The following is a 22,634-nucleotide window of genomic DNA, read 5'->3' as shown; positions in this document are numbered from 1 at the left end:
ATCTTTAGATCTCAGCCTCCTGAATAGCTAGGATTGCAGCCATGAGTCACCAGTGCCCAGCAGAAACTTGGTTTTCTGTATGCCTGTAGTTCCAAAAGGCTAAGGCAGAAGGATCACTTAAGCCTAAGAGGTTCAGACCAGCCTGGGTAACATGGCAAGATCATGTAAATAACAAACATGGTTGGGTGGCCCAACTACTGTTAGATGCCATAATACTAGTTCTAATTTTATGGCTAGTCATTTATCTTGACACCATAAAATGCAGGTGATAAGCCTAAATGCTTCTTTTCAAGGACTATTATTCCAGATTGATAATGTCTATAAAAGGCTTTGCAGGTTATGAGATAGGTGTATTACAGAAATCAAGGTGAGTTTAGAGTGACGCTTGCTATTTCAACATACCTTTCCAAATTAGCAGAATCCCTAACAAAATTCCTCAACTATATTTGACTGTACTTTAAGGGAAACTGACTGGCACTTGGAAATGTGAGCAACAGAAATTCCCTGCTATTTGGGCACCATCTTGTGGCATTATCTGAATATAGCAGCAGTTACAAATGGCAAGAAATGGGGGACTCATATGTAAGGAAGATTTAGACTGGGCTGGGATTCTCCAGAAGAGCCAAGTATAACTAATTTGTCCAAAGGATGCCAGTATTTCTTAGGTAGGCAGTGTAGTTTTGATGCTTAAAACCATGGATAAGTTAAGAGGAGAGCTAACTGCAAGGCACCTTTGAAGAATATCCATCAAAAACTGGTTCTGAATTCCAAGGAAAGGAAAAAAAAACAAAAAGAATGAATTATTAGAACTCAAAAATTTTAATAATAAACAAATAAAAAGACAATATGGACAGTTATTTAAAAAAAGCTATCCATAGTGTGAAACTATGACTGTTCCACAATCTACAATTCTAAAATCCAAACATTTCTGAAAGTAAAGTTTTTGTTTTTCTTTTAAAGACTGGCCCCAAACTCATTGATAATGGTAAATCTAATCCAAAAGAATACAAGATGTTTCAGTCTTTACATATCTCATTTAATATAGTCAGTCACACACTTTGCTGCAGATATATTAATGTTAAAGTGTTTGATTTTGGTGTTATAAAACATACATTACAGATACTGTATTATCTTTCTAAAGCTGTAAAAGTTCACAAATCTGATAGCTTGTACTGATGCTTTCTACTAAAACTAAAAGCTCTATATTGCCAATCATAATGTAAATAAAAGTAAGAAGAAATTCTGTTGGCAAACCAAGACAAAACTAAGAATAATGGGAAAACAAGTCAACATATACATGGAAAAACAAGTCAACATATAAACAGAAAAAATTTAAGAAATATAGAACAGCATAGAGAAATACAGGGTAGAATAAGACTTCAAGGACCTAAGAGCTCTCAAGCTTTTGTGTATGTGTGTGCTAGCCTTGAACTCTGGGTTTAAGTGTAGTCCTTGAGCTTTTGTGCTCAAGACTAGCTCTCTACCACTTGAGTCACAGTTCTACTTCCAGATTTTTGTGGTTAATTGGAGATAAGAGTCTTTTCTGCCCAGGCTGGTTTTGAACCACAATTCTCAAATCTCGGCTCCTGAGTAGCTAGGATACCAGGTGTGAACCACTAGGGCCTGTCTACTTCATCAATTATAAGTAACAGAAACTTAGGAAACTTAAGTGACTTCTCTAAAATTACATAATCAGTGAAAACTGAAGCTGGAATCAAGGTCTTTAATTTTAACCAGTAAACTTTCCACTACCTTCATATATGAAAATATAATCTGAAATATCTAAAGCATCTTTAATAAGGAGAAAAGAAAGCCAATAGTATCTGGTAGATTATATGAAAAATAATTCCTATAACTTTAATAATAAAAAAGGGAAATGGATTAAATAGAAAGCCATAAGGAAGTACAAGGAACTAAAGTAAAATAGAGGATTAGGATGAGATAACATTTGCAAAAACTTTCCATAAGACTTTCACTCTCCACTATAAACAAGTGGACAGAAATGACTACATTATGTGAGTTGATTTGAAATCACTGAGGGAATGGAAAGGGGCCAATTTATTGTCATATTAAAAAAGTGAATAAAGAAAAAGGGCTGCAAATGATGGACTTTCAAGTTTTACTTCCACATCTAAGAAAAATGATCACAAATCCACTTGTAGTCATCTACAGAGTAATAACACACTTTGTGAAGAACAAGCCTAGTTAAACTAATTTAATTGCTTTCTTTTATGGCATGACAGACCTAGTAGATCAAGACATAGCATAAGTAACCCTTAATTTTAGCAACATTTCAGAGTGTAATCATTAATATATAATTTAGATCTCATCAGGAGGTATTTAACTCCAGAGAGAATGATTATTTCAAGGAAATATATGCTATTTATTTTAGCAATACTTGGCAAACTGGTCAGTTAGTTTTATGATTGATATTTTTTATCTCTGATTTAGGAGTTTATTAAAGAGCAACCAAGAGCATGGTGGCACATGTCTAATCTCTTAGCACTTGGAGGCTGAGGTAAAAGGATGGTGAGTTTCAGTCCAGCTGAGGCTGTATTTCAAGACCCTGTCTCAAGAAAACAAAAACAACTGACACCAAAAAAAAGGTAAATACTGCATGGGGGCAGGGGGAATCACACTAGAAGTATGTGGTTAGAAATGAAGGGAACTCCAGTAACAAGGAAGACCAAGAAATTACCTGAAGGCCTAGATTATGAGGCAGTAATGTAGCATTGCAGAATAAGAGAACTCCTAAAAAAGTTTCCAGGAGGAATCAGCTGTAGTGAAATTTATCTTATTATAGTTGACTAAGTTGACAGATGATTTTATGGTTTCAGTGGTTTAATTAATCAAACTAGATGATCAAATTGTTTACTTACTCTGTCTTTTAGGCCTATGAACCAAAAGATGGCCTTTCAGAGCCAGCTAATTAATCACTTCCTCCCAAGAGTAAAAGGAAACAAATTTTGAAATAAAATTATAGGGTAGCTTATTCTGAGAGGCAATACTATCTCTAATTTTAAGTAGGAAGCAAATGTTTGGAAAAATGGAACATGGGAAGTTTTTATATGTATTCTTGAGTTCAGTTTTTTAAAATGTGGCACTCCGGGTGATAGATGCTTTTATTTTCTACTTAGTATATCTCTGATCTGTTATATACTCTGCGGGACTAATGTTTAAGGCCTATGTACTAAGTAAACTTCCTCTTGATATGTACAAGTGACTTGCTGAAAATGATTTAGGAATTTCCTTTTCCTCAGTTCCTCCAAGAGTAGCTTAAATTCCCCAATCTCTTTATAAAAAATTATCTTTCACTAAAAGGGTAGGAAAACCCAGATAAGGATGGAAAGATACTAGCGGAAAGAAAAAGTATTTAAAACTTAAAATAACAAATTACAAGTTCATTAATAACGAGTTTCAAATATAGTGGTCCACTATGGGTTCTAAAATGAAAAAAATGGAGGACTTGAATAGAGTTCAGAAGTAAAATCAAAACATTCATGGAAAACTCTAAAGAAGCCAGTATCATTCATACATTCAGTTATGAACATGGGGTAAGTCATGACTGATTAGAAGTATCTGCCACGTATAATGAAGAAAGAGCAGCAATATATAATAAAAATTTGTCATTACTGGCTAACATTATTATAATACAGAAATTCACCTTAGGTACACACCTTTTTTTTTATTATCAGTGCCTGGACACCGTCCCTAAGTTATTTTGCTTAAGGTTAGTGCTCTATCACTTTGAGCCACAGCACCACTTTCTGGTTTTTTGGTGGTTAATTATATGCCTCACAGACATTTTTGCCCAGGCTGGCTTCAAACCACAATCCTCAGAGCTCAGCCTCCTAAGTAGCTAGGATTATAGGCATGAATCACCAGCACCTGGCTATATAGCACCTTTTAAAACATTCTTACATAGATAAGTGAGATTATATTGTGCTAAAATTCTCCTTGGTTGGGTAGGATAAGCATTACTTTCACTTTGTTGGAAAGTATAGCAGAAAGAGGTATAATGGACTTGGCCAGAGCCACATAGCTAATTAATGGCCAAATTTCTAGTTCAGCCTGCATTCCATTATTCCTAAACAATCTGCCCTTGATCTTTATAGTTAAAAGTTGTTAGAGGGGCTGGGAAGGTGGCTCAGTGGTAGAGTGCTTGCCTCGCATGCATGAGGCCCTGGGTTCAATTCCTCAGCACCACATAAGCCGGAAGTGGTGCTGTGGCTCAAGAGCTGAGGGATAGTGCCCAGGCCCACGACTGGACCCCCCCCCCCCAAAAAAAAAAAAGTTGTTAGAAAAGAATGTGTCCAGATGTTTTGTAATTCTATTATGAAAAAGAAAGAGGAAACTGGTTCAAACTACCCTGTGGACCATGGGAGGATTTTTAAATTTTTATTATTTTCAAATAGTTGTGTAACGGAGTTTCAATTTCACATCTCTTCCATCATTCTCGGCCCCCTCACATATGTCACATCCCCACCACTCTCCCAAGTTGCCTACTTCCATTTCCACACATATATTTCAGTAAGCTAACTGTATTTGCCCACCAATTCTGTCACCATTCATTGGTCCACCTGGTCATGTTTCAGTATCCTGGTATTCACTTTGTTACACTATCTGTTAATTACTCAAAGGGAAATCCACCCCTGCATATACCATACTTTAATCAGTTTGCTCATGTATATATAGATGCACATACCTTGTATACATTTTCATATATGATTCTATTTTAGGTTTAACTTCCACATTAGAGAAAACATGTATCTTTTGTCTGAGTTTGACTTATTTTACTCACTTTGACTTTTTCCAGATTCATCATTTATCATTCATTATGTAAATGACAAAATATTATTCTTCCTGATGAATAAAATTCCATTATGTGCATCACCCAAATTTTTTTTGATCCACTTGTGTCTAAAGGAATTTGGATTATCATAGACAGTTTTTTTCGCACAGTGAAAGCTGCTAACCACTGATACACATAAAGAAGCCTCTCACATTTTATTCTCTAGAAACTTAAAATACATTTTTGTTTTCCTGGTGCTGGTACTAGAGTTTGAACTCAGAGCCCTGGGTTCTAGCTTGGCTTTTGTCACTCAAAGCTGGCAGTCTACCACTTGACCTCTCAAGTTCTGGCTTTTTGCTGGTTAGTTGGAGATAAGAGTCTCTCAGATTTTTATGCCTGGTTTGGCTGCATGCAAATCTTGATTCTCAGACTTCAACTTCCTGAGTAGACAGAAATATGTGTGGGCTACCAGCACCTGTTCATTTGTCCATCTTTACAAAGTTTTCCTCTCAGGGGAAAATTTTTTTTACCTGCCCCAAAAGTCCTTCAAGAGAGATTATACTATTGTAGAGGAAATATAAGTTTTAATTAGAAAGACCTACAATCAAATCCTTCCTCACATTTTCCTTGGTGGTCAACTTTAGGCCAGTTACTTAACTTCTTGAGGCCAACTCTAAACTGCAGATAATATCATCCATCACAGAGTTATCATGACATAATACTATCACAACATGTTACAATGCCTGGAATTTCCTTTCAGACCTTTTTATAACAAAACCTTTTCTATGCCTTTTAATCTTAAAATCTTCAGAAATGAAATAGGAGTAGAGGCTGAAATTGTAATTCAGCAATAGAGTGTTTAACTAGCAAAAGCAACAACATGGCACCAGCACCACAGAGAAAGAGAAAGTGAGAGGAAGAGAGAGATGGAGAAAGAGAAAACAATTGCTTAAAATATGTAAATGTAGTTCATATTTTGTTCCTAACTCAAGTCAAACAGAACAAAACCTCGTCTTCTAAGTCTCATAAATAGGCAAGACAGTATTTGGCACAGGGTAGGTAAGCAGGGAACACCAAGTGGAGTTGACAGTATTACAAAAACTTTAACATAGAAAGAAGAATAAAAATGTATGCACTCAAGTTTGTCTTGGAGTCACAATTTAACATGCTGCTACAATGAATAATTTTGCTAACATTACAAATATAGCTACTAATATCATATACTTAAATATTAGCTACTAACATTTGCCTGATTGAAACAGAAGCAAAAGTTCCTATGATTTTTGAGGATGACTAAATATCTTTCATAAATTATCTTTTCTGCTTCCCATTTTTATGGTCGAGGCAACAGGAGTCTCTGGAGAACAAATAATTATTGCCTAAGGTCACCTAGCCAGTAAATGGAAAAGCTAAAATGACTCAGGTAGTCTGATTTTAGAGTCTATAATGTTATCAACTATGCTGTACTAATCCCACTGGGAACAAAAATATTTGTTCTGTTCTTTCAATACCTAAAAAGTTTTTTGAGTTTCTACAGGAAAAAAATTAGGTAAGAAATATAGATTCTATGTAGACAACTATATGAGTATCTACTCATACTGAAAGGTGCCAGAAAGAGAGAGGCCATGAACTTTTCCATTTTCTTCATTTTCTCAAATATGAATAGATCTCTAAGGTGAAACAAACAAGGATCTTCTGTAATTTATGCATCAAGAGATAGAAAGAACCTATCACAGTGGATCTCTCTATTTACAAATAAAGGTATCCTTGAGTCCCAGCTACCTAGAAGGTTGAGGCAGGAGGTTTGTAAGTTTGAACATAACCTGCAACATAGCTATACTCTTATCCCCAAAAGGGTAGATAAATAAAGTAAGTCCTTTTTCTAAAAAGTAATAGGGTACAATAGTCTCATTTTTAATCTCATCATTAAATTGTCCTTTGTATAGCCAGGCATTTATTTAAAACAAATACTTCCAACTAGAGCTGCATGCTAATGTGTCTAAGACAGCTAGAGGGGAATAATTAGGTGATATTCATGTGAAACAACTGCTGCAGTAACTGTAAAGCATGGTACATTGCAGAGGGAGATATCTCCTTTAGATATTGCTACTACTGCTCTCTACTCATCTTTCTTTTCTTTTCTATCCCTCCCTCTTTTGTCCTTTCTTTCATAGTACAGGGGGTAAAACCCAGGGCTTTTCATATGCTAGGCAAACACTCTACCACTGAGCCACTTTCAGCTCATCTTTTGGGATAACTGTAGTTGTCACATAGAATTATTTTCTCCAGATGTAGCCAGTAAGAGGTTAGGGATACTGAACATTTTAAAAAATCTAGTTCTTTCATTACCACATTGTGACCAGAGGAATCTGCTCCTGTTTCTGTAGTTTATGAGATGTTTTGATTAAACAATGCACCCAAAAAAATAAAAACTGCCTCAATATAATCATTAAGGTTTCAAAAATTAGTTGGGTTCCACTCTAAACTCTAGCACCTGCCATGACACACTCTGTCACTGGTTATCTAGCCAGTGCAGCCTTGAGTCCGAAAGCTGCCTGCTATCACCAAAGCAGAGTGGACAGGAAGTATTAATGGCCTTGTTAGACTGGCAATAAACAAGCAGTGTGAAACTTCAATTGGTTTAATGGAAAAATGAAGTTACTTCTCGGCAAGTGGAATTTTCAGAATAAATTGCCTCCACAGATTTCACAGATCTTGGGGCTAAGGCAATAAGACTGTCTAAAGCCTAAAGGTTGATAAAAAGCACTTAAGTGTCAAGCCTGAGTTCCAAGTCTTTACATACAATTCAACAGCTTATAAAGAGGAGACCTATTTTAACCCCAACTCCAAGGAGAGAAAATCCTTGCTTGTGAATCTGGAGATATTTTCACAAACTCTTAGGGACTAGAAAATAATTAAAAGACAGGGGGATCTAGATGTATTCTAATTGAGCTACTCAGTACTGTCTGTAAAAAGACAAAAAACCCCTTTACAGTTACTATCACCAATGTCAATTGCAAGCTTTCCCTTAAGTTGTCTTCTACCCAAGATCTAAACCATTTGATAACATCATGGCAATATCATGGCAATCATGACCCGGTAAAACCACAGCAAATAAGGTTTTCTGTCTGGAAGACAATTATGTCTTCTCAGGTAATTGTTCTCAGAGCTTGGAGCAAAAACTAGAAAATTCTAAGAATGAGCTGAGGTCAAACCTACTTGTAGATAATCAGAGCATGGACTAGAATGCCTCTGTATGTGGAATAGGAAACAAATCTTGAAAAGTCTTCCTTCTGAAAATAAAGCTTGAAAATACTTTCTATATACTTGAAAGGCTTCTAGAAAATGGAAATGACAAAATGTAATGGGCTTCATTCATTTTTCATTATTTAAATGCAAGGCTTATGGTGAACTCTAGGGGCACTAGAGAAGATCACTGAGTCAACTCACCTCGGGCTTCTTGCAGTTTCTTAAGCTCTGCTTCTCGTTCTGTTTTGCTCTGCTTGCTTCGAACCCCAAGGGCACTGATGACCAACCTTCTGGCTAGGGCTGCTGAAGTCTCAGGTCGCTCTTTTGCTGGCTGGAGGAACTCTGAATGGGAGAAGAGGAGGGAGGAATAGGGAGGAAAGAAGTGAAAGCACTCCAGCTCCAAATGATTTAACTCAGTAATTAACATGCAAAATTGACTAACAAGGGCTGCATCAGCAGTAATTAATACAAGCCTTATAGATGATGATCAGAGGAAATTAACATGGCAAAGCACAAACAATCCTGACTTCATTATCTGCATTAACACACTTTCCTTCAGTGACTATTAAAATAGCAAAAACAGGTATACTAACTAGGTAGCAATATCGCAAACTAGCTACTATATATAGTATTTGCAGTTAGTATCGCCTGCTCTTCAAGTGGATACTCAGATGGAGTATTTCCAACATGATCTTTTTTCCCTTTCTGTCCTTAAATGAATACTTCTTTGTTGGGTATGGTAGCATACATCTGTAATCCCAGCTACTTAGGAAGCACAGGCAGAAAGATAAAGTTTGAAAATAGCCCAGGCAAAATTATAGAGACCCTGTTTCATAAAAAGGACTGGGAGTGTGGCTCAAAAAATGATTAGAGTTTGTAATTCAGGTAATAGATCTGTTTTTCTTAACAAAACAGTAAATTTTACCATACATTTGCTGCTGTCGAAAACATATAATGCCAAAGAACAGGTCATTGACTATGGAAAAGACTACCAGCTTAAAAGACTACCAGAGAATAAAAAAAATGGATACATAAAATTTACAGTTCTATACATTTAAAAAAATGAGTATAGAATGCTTGTCTAGCATGCTTGAGATTCTGGGTTCAATTCTATAAAAAAAAAAAAAAATCCATACTTCCCCTAATAGGAAAAGTAAGTCTTTAGAATCCTGGGTAGGATACAAGTACTGGAAAGAACAATAATATCATCAATGAGAGAACTGCAGAGATGACAGGCTCACCTGCATAAGCTCTAGCTTTGGCCTTGGCTGCTCTTGTAGCTTGTGACAAGGGCCGGATCTTCACCATGGTATGTTTAATACCCAGAGCATCACGAGCTGCAAGGATGAATAAATATAAGGAAGTGGAAGACATCAGAAGAAAATTTAGGGCTAGTTCTTAGAAACTATTTCTAGATTTTTTTTTTATAACAAGAAAAAAATTATCATAAGATATAAAAAATCTGTAAAGAACAAATTGGTAGTGATTATTTTAGATCAAGGATCAATAAACTATGGCTTTAATGCCAAATCCAGCCAACCACCTGTTTTCATAAAGAAAACTTAATAGCTGGGTGCTGGTGGCTCATATCTATAATCCCAGCTACTCAGGATATTGAGCTAGACAGAGAAGGAATGTCTGTGAGACTCTTATTTCCAATTAACCACAAAAGCCAGAAGTGGCGCTATGGCTCAAAAGACTGGTGGCCTTAAGCACAAAAGCTCAGAGAGAACACCCAGGCCCTGAGTTCAAGCCCCAGGATCAGCACTAAAAATAAGTAAATAAATATTTAATAAAACAGAGTCATATCCATTTGTTTGTAGACTGTGTTCTACCACAGCACACTTAAAGAGTGACAGACCTTTTGCTCCACTACATCTAAAACTACTTTTGGCTTTTTACAAAGTAAGTTTGTAGACCTGTATTCTATATTGTTCAGACAGAAACTATTCTAATGTCTCTAATTTCTGTGAATACCTCTGCATCAGATCTATTATAAGCCCAATTATTTGTGTATGTATATATGGATATGTTCACAGGGTCCAACCAAATATTCAGCATATGTTCTACAATTTCTCACTTGTAGGTCACTTCAAATTCATTTGTCTGAGAGGAAAAAATAACAACTGTATGATTTAGTTCTACTATCTTCTTGAGACCTGTTAGTGTTTGTGCACTATAAGGCTGTAATCACATTAACACCACAAATTATGTTGGAAGGAGGAAAGTATTTCTCCAGATATCACTGGAACAAAGTGAAAAGGGAAAAAGGAAACACATGCATAACCAAAGTAGCATATTTCAAAAACACGTATCTATTCTGTGTCATGTATTAGTTGAATAAAATGACACTGACTAGAATAGAAGAAAAATAAAAACAAGCAAGAGGAGAAACAAATTATAAGAATGGAATACTAAAATTCACTGAATGAATACCTGTAATCGGACTGGAGAATACTCCTAGAGCATGTGTATCATCTACCCACTTAATATCAAATCCTTTCTTTCTGTAAAAAAGAAAAAAATTTCTTAAAATAAAACTTACTTTAATAAAACATCTTCTAAATAGACACTTCTAAAGCATTTCATAAGACAGAAGAAGCACATTAAGACAGAAGAAGCACTCAATGAGTGCAGAGGTGGAATGGGAATAATGACACAAAAACAGCTTGAAGGACAGAAGAAGCCACTGAAATTTAAAAGCAGTAATACTGTCATAAAGATTACCTGGGAGCATTTTATGTTTCCAAACATTTTATAGACATCAACTAATTAATCCTCACAAGTCTCTTGGGAAGGTAAAGTATTTAATGTTCTATTTATAAAAGATGTTCTTACAGTCAGAAAATGAGAAGAGATGAAAAGAGGTAGCAGAGAAGGGATAAAAGAATATAGGAGGAGGAATCAGGCAAGGTCACTTGGACTTAATGCAAATATAAAGCATGTCCTTGAGAGAGAGACAGAGAAAGGGAATTACAATGCAAAATGTCATTTGAATTCTTTTTTTTTCTTAACTCAAGTAATGATAGCAACAACTATAAACATAGAGGTTTTCTTAGTCCTTCTTATTTTTGTAGAAGGGAGGTAAGAGAGATAATAGGAAAAACTGTGGCAAAGTCAGAAAACTTCAAAATAAAAGTGGTCACAATAAGAGAAATTAACATACCAGATTGGAAGGAATCAAAAGAATGATCACTTAGTACTAGGCACTATCTTTATTTTGAAACAATCACTACAAGAGATATTAGGTATTAGGTATTACAAAACTGTTCATGGACTCAATTATTCATTAGAAAAGAACATGGGTTAGAAGGCCAGATGTAAATGGATCCAAGGTTCTCCCATCTTCAGACACTGAGCAGGTTAAATCACTCTTGAGATTAAGTTTGCTATCTATAAAAACGGGCACCTTTCTCAGAATTGTTGCAAAAATGGTAGGCAGTAAGAACATCTATTACAAGGTCAAGAACATGGTGTTGAGTACTCAGTAGGCATCTTATAAATGAATGGTACTCATTATTTTTAACTGCAATGTTGATCAGGAAAATTATTAATATTGATGAATATAGTGATAAAACAGAAATCTGACTTTTCTGATTCATAGATATTACAGCTTTTATATCATGACCCTTAAAAATTATAATTACTATAAGGAAAAACAACGCTAATATCTTCCCACTTTAACAATGAATCAAAAATATTCCTTGTATGGAACAATAAGTTTTTGAGGTTAATCAGAGATTTTCCTGAATATAAGATGAGCTTGCCCATGATATAAAGTGACCACAGATTGAAAAACAAAAGATTTTAACAGTAAAAGTCTCTGCTATAATATAGTTTATAACATAGATGGGAAAAGACCTAGAAGGATTCTGAAGAGACTTTTAGACTTTGGGATTTCATAATACTTTTAAATTACCTTTTAGGAATAAGTTTGGCTTTTATAGAAAAACTGTCTTGTGGCTTGTTAAGGTTGGGGAGAAACAAAGCAAATAATTCATAAGAATTAACTATTCTAGAGGAAATTCTAGACATCAACAAAATCATGGTTTAAGAATTATGATTATTAATGACAATCTAAGGTAGTTGTGGCTGTTTTTAAAGATCTGTTATGAACTGGTCAGAGCTTAATATTGGGTCTCAACATAATTGTAATCAAATAACTGACCTATACTACATATTTAGAGTAAGATTTATGGCAGAGATTAACTCTCCTCTAGGATCTATTTACTCTTTCTTATTTCATTCAGGTACAGCATGGCTGCTCTCCTCAAATCAAGTTTAACTGATTAAATAAATATGTAAGTGCTACATAGTTTTTAATCCATTCTATCACTTTATATAAAGACAAGACACTTTTATAAATAAAGCTTTATTTTAAAATTATTTGTTTAAATATTATCTAAACAAGTATATAACTGCTACATATTTTTATAAATAAAGTTTTATTTTACAATTATTTACATATTATCTATGGCTGCTTTTGTGAGACACAGCAAGTTGTCTAAAAAAATTTGCTACTTGTCTGTTTAAGAGTTAGGCACTCAAGCTGGGCGCCAGTGGCTCACGCCTGTAATCCTACCTACTCAGGAGGCTGAGATCTGAGGATCGTGGATCAAAGCCAGCCCGGGCAGGAAAGACCGTGAGACTCCTATCTCCAATAAACCACCAGAAAACCGGAAGTGGTGCTGTGGCTCAAGTGGTAGAGCGCTCGCCTTGAGCTGAAGAGCTGAGGGGCAGCACCCAAGCCCAGAGTTCAAGCCCCATGACCGACCCCCCCCCCCAAAAAAAAAACACCAAAAAAAAAAAAAAGAGTTAGGCACTCTATTTTGAGGTAGCACCTAACAAATTCATATATAGTGGGGTATGGTAGGACTTACCTACAACACTAGCACTAAGGCTAAAAATAATTTATCATTTAATAATAATAGAGTTGATTTTTTTTACATCAGGATTGTAAAATTTAATATAATTAATCCTTCTTGACACCGACTTTCTTCTAGACCATGAATACTTTTCTCAATTCCTTAATTCCCTTTCTTAATACTTTTCTTTATTCCTGCAGATTATTTTTTCTTAAAACTAGAAATAAAAGGTATACTTCTAAATTTTACCTTCTATAACTGTGCCAACTATATACATATCAAGAGTTCTGCAATTATTCTAAAGGTCACTTACACCAAATTATGCCTGATATTTTCATGACATAATTTAAATAAAATTAAAATGAATGAAATATGAATGTGAAGAACTGTATCCATAAAATTACCTTTGGAAGACTAAGGAAATGTATTCACTGACATAAGCAAAATGCTAGTATAATTTGTGGACAAAATAGTTATTATAAAAAGTAGAAAATAGTTTAGCCCCATTAGTAAAGTATACTCATAAGGTGTAGGATGAGAATATGTTAAAGTTCTTGATTCACTTAAGTGAAATTATGGCTAGGTGTCAGTGGCTCACCAACTAGCTAGTAAGCTAGTGTTTAGCATTACCTACTAAGGAGGCTGAGACACAGAATATCAAGGTTTAAAGCCAGCCTTTGTAGAAAGTTTGAGAGACACCATCCCCAAAATAACCAGCAAAAATTGAGGCTGGAGGCGGCCCAAGTGGTAGAGCATAGTCAAGTAAGCAAGCTAAGCTAATACAAGGCCTCAGTTCAAGCCCAGGTTACCGAAAAAACAAAAAAACAAAACAAAAAAAAACCCCTACAAATAAGCAAGTATGAAGGTAATTTACAAGAACTACTCTATCAACATACCCACAGTAACTTACAAAAGAAGAGAAGGAATTTGGCATCACATCAAAAGATTGGCAAACGAATAGTGTAAAAAAAAAAGTTGTGAAATATAATGATTTTTAAAATAATTTTCTATTTGACCATTTTTGACTAGTTAGAAAAACCCCAAGTCAATAATTTAATTTAGACAGCTCCTGGACTATTAGTGGCTTTGATGCTTGGCAGAAAGCTTATATTCTCTTGAGAGAAACTTTCTTCTTTCATTGTAGGCCTCTAGTCCCACAAATAAAATTGAAGGATCAGCTCAAATTTATCATCAGCTTACAACTAAAATTTAGAGTAAAAAACTAAGAAGAAAGACACTGTGAGCAAAGACTTGAAGAAATATGAAATTCCAGAAAAGAACTAAAAAGACTTCAGATAAAGTAACTATCAGAGACTACAGAAGATATATGTTTAATACACTTAAAGATAGGAGAAGGTGGTAGTCACGCCTGTAATCCTGGATACAGGGAAGATAGAGATCTAAAGGACAGTGGTTTGAGGCCAGCCCAGGCAAAAAGTTTGTGCAATTTTATCTTAACAAAAACTAAGTGCAGAGGTATACACCTGCCATCTCTGTCACACAGGAAGTCAAAACAGGAGGATGGCAAACTAGACTGGAAAGATCCTATTAAAAAGTAACCAAAGCAAAAAGGGATGGAGGTATGCTTCAAGTGGTAGTAGAGAGCCTGCCTAGTAAGTACAAGTCTCTGATTTCAAACACCAGTAACACCAAAAAATGTACATACATAATAAATGCACATACACACATATATACAATATATACACACACAAATGCACAATAACTAAAGTTAAAGGAATCACTCAGAATGTAACCGAAGCAAAGAGAGACTATAAGAGATAACTTGGGATTAAATGAGAATCTCTAATACACATCTAATGGGCACTTTAGAGAAGGTGAGAGACTAGGAAAGAGATAATAATTGGTGAGATACAGTCTAAGAGTTCTCTAAAATAATGAAAAACAGTAATCCACAGATATAATAGGCCAAAAAAAAAATCAAACTCAGGACAAATAAAAACTACAAAGTCTTTGTCACAGTGAAAATGAAGAATACCAAAGAAAAATCCTTAAGAGCATTTAAAGAGAAAAGATTACATTCAGAAATGACAGTGGTGAAACTGTCAGCTGACCTCTCATCACTGAGAAGAAGCTATAAGACAGTAAAATATCTTCCAGTTTCAGAGAGAAAAATAATAGCCAATCTAGAATTCTATACCCAGCAAAAATTTTCAAGCTGAATATCTGGAACTATAGCTCAGTTGTAGATAAAGCACTTATCTAGTATATATAAAGCCCTGGATTTGATCCTAAATATTGTAAATCAAAAGAATGAAGGACAAAGCTTTACAAAACAAAAGTTTGTAACTAGCAGACTATTACTAAGTTAAATGATAAACCACCATAGGAGGAAAAAGAATAAAATAGTCACAATGGCATATAAATTAGGGGAGGAAGAAGAGGGAAATTAAGTTTGAAAGTCCTTGCAGGATTTAGAAAGAGGACATGAAATTAGCTTTAGCTATTAATGAATTAAATACACATTTTATAATTTCTGAAGGAACTACTAAAGAATAAAACACATGACCTTTTTTTTTAAATCACGGAATGAGAAAAAAAATACCTAATCAATCCAAAAGAAGGCTAGAAAGAAAAGGATAGGAAAAGTAAACACATACAATAAAGACAACAAGCAAATATAAAGATATATATTTAGATGTGAATCCAAATATACTAATATTACAACAAATATAAATGGACTAAAAGCATCATGAAAACAGATTTAGCAATCATCAGAAATAGTAATCTTCTTAAATGATAAAATGAGGTCTAGCAAAGTTACCTGGCATTTTTAAGGAACTTAGAAGTTTGATATATAATATTTGAGTTTAAATTTTTCTTTTATTATTTTAAAATAAACATTATGATTTATTATCCTTAAATAGTTCAATTCAGCATGTCAATTCATATGTAAAATACAACCTAAAAAAGCATACAAAGCTAATGCTAAGGTAAACAGTGGGGAATATAAAAACAACAGATAATCTTTCAGTAAACAAACCAAAACTTACATTCTACCTTCCCCAGCATGGATAACTACTTGCAAATACTTACTGGTAACTGCAGAAAACCCGGAGAAGGTCTTCTGTACGAAATTCTTGGGGGAAGTCATAAATTTCAATGACATGTGGGAACTCACATTCACTGAGGTCTATATCAGGAAGTTCATTGTTGTAATAATCAAATCTAGGTTCCTGAATGCTTTCTCTGTTCTTCATATTCCCTGATAACTAGGGTGGGAGAAATACATGTGACTGTTCATATGAAATCAAGGCATTATAAACAATCCCATCCCCTATCTCCACGTTCCTTGTTAACCTTTGTCATTTTGTCTAAACTAATGCTGCTCATGAATACAATGATGACCAAGTGTTTACAACCTAGTTTATATTATACATGTGGACCATTTGAAAAGCTGTTGAAATTCCAGCACATAGGCAATGAATGCATAAATCTTAACTTGTATCTATCAACTAACATGTAAGAAAGTACAGACTTGTAAATTTGTAAGCTCAATAATAAGCACATGATAAGCTTATGTACTTAGAACATATAACGTCCTAGGACCAAACCCAGCACAACCAAAGTCAAGTTAAAAAAAAAAAAAAAAAGAAAGGAAAAAGAAAATTAGTGGATTACAAATGGCACTATTAGCTCTCTCATGAGAACTTCATCTTAAAATCATGAAAAGAGTCCAGGACTAGAAACTCAAAAGCATTGATTCTAATACTAACTCTGGCACTTGCAACCCTTAGCTAGGTAATAAAACCTTTCTGAACCTAAATTACTGTATGTATAAAACAAGAGGGCCCAGACTACATTATAGGCTTCACTAGCAGGTCCAGAGTAGCCTCAATGATAAAAAGAGTTTTTAGTCTTGTGTTGGTAATAAGACAATCTCAGAAATGACATTTTAATGAAAAAATACTTGGAAGTTGGGCACCAGTGATCCATGCTTGTAATCCTAGCTACTCAGGAAGGTGAGATCTGAGCATTGCAGTTTGAAATGAGCCTGCAGGAAAGTCCTTAAGACTCTTATCTCCAATAGACTACTCAGAAAAAGCTGGAAGTAGCACTGTGGCTCAAGCAGTAGAGCACTAGCCTTGAACACAAAGAGGCCCAAAGACAGCACCCAGGCCCAAAGTTCAAGCCCTAGTACTGAACACACACACACACACACACACACACACACACACACACACACACACACACACACACACACACACACACACACACACACACACACACACACACACACACACACACACACACACACACACAAAAACCCCACCTATTTAAATTGTACCTATATATGGGGTACTGTGTAATAATTTGATACATGTACAAAATATGTAATGATTAAATCAAAGTAGTCAACATTGCAACTCAAAGATGTTTTCCATTATTCAGAGAATACTATTAGTTTCTGCAATCAAAAACATGAACATAAGACCTTACATCATGCAGTGCATTTATCCCTGTACAAATGGAAAAAAATTAAGTTTAATGTTTCTATACCAACATGGCTATTAATTCTTATACAATGCCAATTCAACATAGTAATCTGGCACAGCTGTTTCAAAAAATTCAAATTATATGTGTGGGGGTGTTTGTGTGGGTTTATTTATATAAAAGACCAATAACAGCAGTATGTTTTGCATAGCAACAGCAGCAACAGCTTTTTAATTGCAGCAACAGCGTTTCCAGGTTCTGCAGTCATGTGAACAAAACTAAGAGGCATTCAACACACTCCATTAATAAAAAGGAAAAAGGGGAAAAACAGATAAAAACCAAAACCTCAGAAAAATGTGACGTTCTGTTACTTTTGTGGTACCCGGCACCATTTTTTTTTTTTTTTAGCTTCAATTTTTTTTTTTTTTTGCTCAGTCCTGAAGCTTGAACTCAGGACTGGGCACTAAGTAGTTCATGAGATTCTTTGGCTCAAGGCTAGCACTCTACCACTTGAGCCACATTCCCAGCCAGCCCTCCAATAATTTTTGTAAGAGACAGAGTCTCACTACAGATAGCCCAGGCTGGCCTCAAACTCTTAATCCACCTGCCTCCACTTCCCAAACTGTGAGGATTTTAAGAATGCATGACCATGTCAGACTTCAAAATTATGTTTTGAGGTTTTTGACTAACAAATGAAACTACAAATGTATGAGGTACAGAGTGATTTTTCTCAATGCAGGGATATACAGTTATGCAAATAGTAATGAACATTTCCATCTCCTATTTACTTTGTTTGGAGTCTTCAAGCTCTTCTCTGTAATTATTCACAAAATACACAATAGTTTATTGTGAACTACAGGTAGCCACTGTGCTGTAGAACATTACAACTTAAAACTCCTTTGTGTTTCAGTACCTGTTAACTGTCCTCCTTCCCAGCTTTCCTTTCATCTAGTAATCACTATTCTACATGAAAAGTGACATTTTTTAAAGGCATTCACATGTGAAAGAGAACATAGAGAACTTATCTTTCTTTGTCTGACTTATTTCACTTAACATAATATTCTCCAGTTCTATCCACTTGAGTGCAAATGATATCGTTCTTTCTTATGGACAAGTAATATTCTAGTGTGCATATATTTCTTATTTCCTTTACCCATTTATCTGCCGATCATCTCAGCTGATTCCTTATCTTTGTCATTGCGAATAATACAGCAATAAACACGCATATGCCGATATCTCTTAGTTATGCAGATATAATTTCCTTTTGATATACACTCACTAGTGGAACAACTGAATCATATGGTCCAAAAATGATTTCCAATACTAACATTGCACTTTTAGAAAAGACTTCTTGTAAAGTTCCATCTCTAAGACATAATAAAATTCTAGTTCCTAGTCCTTTATAGTTTAAGAGCTATTAATATAATGATAACTCAGGTCTTGGAAATTTGTAATCAGGCTATCCTTCTAAATACCTTTAATTAAAGTGTTCAATATAATAAACTAAACTATAGTAGGACTATATAATTACAAAGTATAATAGATTTCTAACTAAAATCAGACAGAAGAGTCAAAGAAAGTCACTTCATATTTATATTTGGAATCTATGAAGAGGAAATTATAGTGGTTAACATATCTTTACCAAATAGTGATACACCTAGGTTGAGACTCTAGGCTCAATCATAGTGGGAGGCTTCAATATTCCCCACTCTCACAAATAAATAGGCCATTCAAACAAACAAAAAAATCAAGACACCTCAGAATTAAAAATACCATGAAAAACTATATCTACAGAATATTTCATTCAACAGTTGCACAATACACATTCTTCAAGCAGCCCGTGAAACTTTCTCCAAAATAAAGCATATTCCAGGGCATAAAACAGACCTTAGCAAATACAAGAAAACTAAAATAACTACTTGTATTCTACCAGACCATACAGAATTAAATTAGAATTCAACAGTAAAGTTACTACAGAAAACATTCAAACACATGGAGACCAAACAACATATTGTTGAATGACAGACAAGTGAGTCTGTTGTTCAACATGAGCAATCAAAAAGTTCCAGAACCAAATGCAAATGAAAACACATCCCACCAGAACCACTGGGATGCAGCAAAGACAGTGCTGAGAGGAAAAATTATATTATGGGGGCTTACATCATCACCCCCCCCAAACACACACAAAAAGAGAGTTATCAAATAATGATGTACCTCAAACATCTAGAGAAAGAGGAACAAATCAAACACAGTATTAACAGATGGAAAGAAATAGTAGATTTGGGCAAAAATGAATGACATAGAGACTAAAAAAAATACAAAGAATTAATGAGACAAAAGTTCTTTGAAAAACATATAAGGTTGATAAAACCCTAGCTAATTTGACCAAAAAGAGAGAAAAGATTCACTTAATAAAATGAGAGATGAAAAAGGGACTATCACAACAAATACCAAAGAAATCCAAGGGGTTGTGAGGAATATTTTGAAAAGTTATACTCAAATAAGCTGGAAAACCTAGAAAAAAATGGATAAATTTTTAAATACATTCGTGCCACCAACAAAATATAAAACCACTTAAAACATAGCTAAGCCGGGCACTGGTGGCTCACACTTGTAATCCTAGCTACTACTCAGGAGGCTGAGATTTGAGGATCACGATTCAAAGCCAGCCCCGGCCGTGAAACTCTTATCTCCAATTAACCACCACAAAACTGGAAGTAGCACTGTGGCTCAAGTGGTAGAGCACTTGCTCGCCTTGAGCTGAAGAGCTCAGGGACAGCGCCCAGGCCCAGAGTTCAAGTCCCACAACCACAAAACAAAAATAAAACATAGCTAATAATAAACAATGAGAAACAATCTTCTGACAAAAGCCCTAGGCTATATGGATTAATGGCCCACTTCCAGCAGACCTTCAAAGAAAACTAACACTAACACATCTCACTCTCCAGTGCAATAGAGAAGGAACACATGTATTACACCCATTCCAAAATCAAACAGAAGTACAACAAAAAAGAGAATTATAGACCAACCTCTTTGAGAAACACTGATGTAAAAATTGTCAATAAAATCCTTACAAACTAAATTCAGCAACACATCAAAATGATCAATAATAGTCCAGTTGGTTTCATCCCAGGGATGCAAGGATTGTTCAACACATGTGAACTAATAAATAAAATATATCACATAAACAAGACCAAGAACAAAAATCATCCCAATCAATGTAGAATATCCTTACACAAAATTCAACATCCTTCATGATAAAAGCTCTGAAAAACCTAGAAATATAAGGACTGTTATCTGAACTTAATAAAGGATACATGGAAGTGGCGCTGTGGCTCAAGCGGTAGAGCACTCGCCTTGAGCTGAAGAGCTGAGGGACAGCACCCAGGCCTAGAGTTCAAGCCCCGTGACCGACAAAAAAAAAAAAGAGTAAAGAAATAAAGGATACATATAATAAAACTACACACAACATAAAAGGTGAAAAAACTGAAATCACTTCCCTTAAAGACTGAGATAAAGGTATCCATTCTCCCCACTATTACTTAGTATGGTACTAGAATTCCTAGCTAGAGTAAAAAGACAAAAAAAAAAATGGGTTCAAATATGTAAGGAAGTAGTCTAACAAATTATCCCTATTTACAGATGATATGGTTTTATATGTAATAGACCCCACAACAGGATATAAAACTAGCACTCAAAAAACTTAGTAGCTCTTCCATATACCAACAATGAATAAGCTAAGAAAAATATCAGGAAAACAATTCCATTCACTATAGCTTTTTTTAAAAAAGGCATGTTTTCACTCAGACATGGAAGACAGACCTAAAGACATAATGCCAGGCAACAGTGGCTCATGACTGTAATCCTAGCTACTCAGGAGGCTGAGATCTAAGAATTATGGTTCAAGGCTAGCCTGAGCAGGAAAGTCTGTGAGACACTTATCTCCGATAAAATACTCAGACAAAGCCAAAAATGGTGCTGTGGCTCTAGTGGTAGAGCACTAGCCTTGAACAAAAGCAGCTCAGAGACAGTACCTAGGCCCTGAGTTCAAGCCCAAGTCTGACAAAAACAAAAACAAACCCAAAAGCATGTTCATGGATATACACATGTGTAGACACTTCTACACATAAGTTTATATGCACATACACATACATACACACATAGATATATGTGTTATTTTAACTATGAAGTTATGTAAGATGATGAGAGGAAAGAGGGAAAAATAAGATGCAGGGTAAAGGTATGAAATAGTCTGGAACCCTAAGAAAAACTGCAAAACTAACAGAATTTAGTTTTATTGTAATTTTGCCTAGTGCTTCATTTCTCTGATACTTGTATGTACTGTGCAGGGCTGTTTGCTCCTAACAAAATTTCTCTTGGAGTATTTATTCATTTTTGCCTATCCCTCTTAGCAAACAAACAAAATATACTTCTTCAATAGCAGACTCAGTCCAATTTGACTCAATCTTGACCCAGCAAGGCATAATCTACAATCTGAAGGATCAACAAAATTCAGTCAGGAGCCCCTTGGAATTTCCTTAATAAGCCTAGTAGCTGGCCAATCTAGATTACTGATTAGCCCTTATATTTCCTGTATCAATTTATACCCGAATACCTTGAATGAGTGCTATTCCAACTCCATTTTCCTATGAGTATACTAGATTAGTAGATTTTTGTACACAAAAGACTTCCCAAATGAAAGGCTTTAAAATATAGATACTCCTTCCCCATTTACCTCTATCTTTAAACCCAAGTGAAGACTGGATATGATTAATGAAGGTACCAAATGCCTATCTATCAACAATATTAGTTCTGTGTGCTGACATCTCACTACCCACCCTCCTATTAATAAATTTGCTGACCAGTACAGGAGGTAGCAGGGACTATGAAAATATGTTTTTCTAGAAACAGTACTATCTATGACTTTGTACCAAGATCTTTTGCCTTTACCAGTTACTAACTTAAATCTCTGAGTATTCTAAATCAGAGCTTTAGGTGATTATGTGATCTTTGGAAATTCATCAATAGTTGCAGAAGAACAATAGTGACCCAATTATATTCTACCTTTTCTGGGCAGTCTTAGAGGTTCAACTACACAAGAAATTCCTTCAAATGCTAATGGCTGCCATGCCTTATTTTACAACATATCTTCCTACCTATTAGAAGCATTAGGCATGCCTCATATGACCAGCCATTAACAACAAATAAACCACCTAGGAAAAATAGCCAAAAACCTTTGGTTGGAAAATTTTCAAGGTAGACAGGCAGTCTGGTTT

At 35.0% G+C, this 22,634-nt stretch overlaps 1 protein-coding gene across 4 annotated transcripts in view; it reads right to left on the bottom strand.

Moving 5' to 3' along the window:
- Window positions 1-22,634, bottom strand: part of LOC138826201 (coiled-coil domain-containing protein R3HCC1L-like) — a 72,021-nt gene that overhangs the window by 4,086 nt on the left and 45,301 nt on the right. For all 4 annotated transcript variants that reach the window (XM_070021367.1, XM_070021368.1, XM_070021369.1 and 1 more), the window contains 4 exons: window positions 15,961-16,136; window positions 10,478-10,548; window positions 9,283-9,378; window positions 8,243-8,383 (listed from right to left, as the gene is read on the bottom strand). In XM_070021367.1, the coding sequence (XP_069877468.1) occupies window positions 8,243-8,383; window positions 9,283-9,378; window positions 10,478-10,548; window positions 15,961-16,136 (484 nt within the window). The remainder of the gene's footprint in view (window positions 1-8,242; window positions 8,384-9,282; window positions 9,379-10,477; window positions 10,549-15,960; window positions 16,137-22,634) is intronic.

This window comes from Dipodomys merriami, unplaced genomic scaffold (genome assembly GCF_024711535.1).
Source record: "Dipodomys merriami isolate MVZ:Mamm:240054 unplaced genomic scaffold, mDipMer1.0.p SCAF_14, whole genome shotgun sequence".
Lineage (NCBI taxonomy): Eukaryota > Metazoa > Chordata > Mammalia > Rodentia > Heteromyidae > Dipodomys > Dipodomys merriami.
Note: the sequence above shows the minus strand (reverse complement) of the source record. Positions and strands in the feature narration are given on the sequence as shown.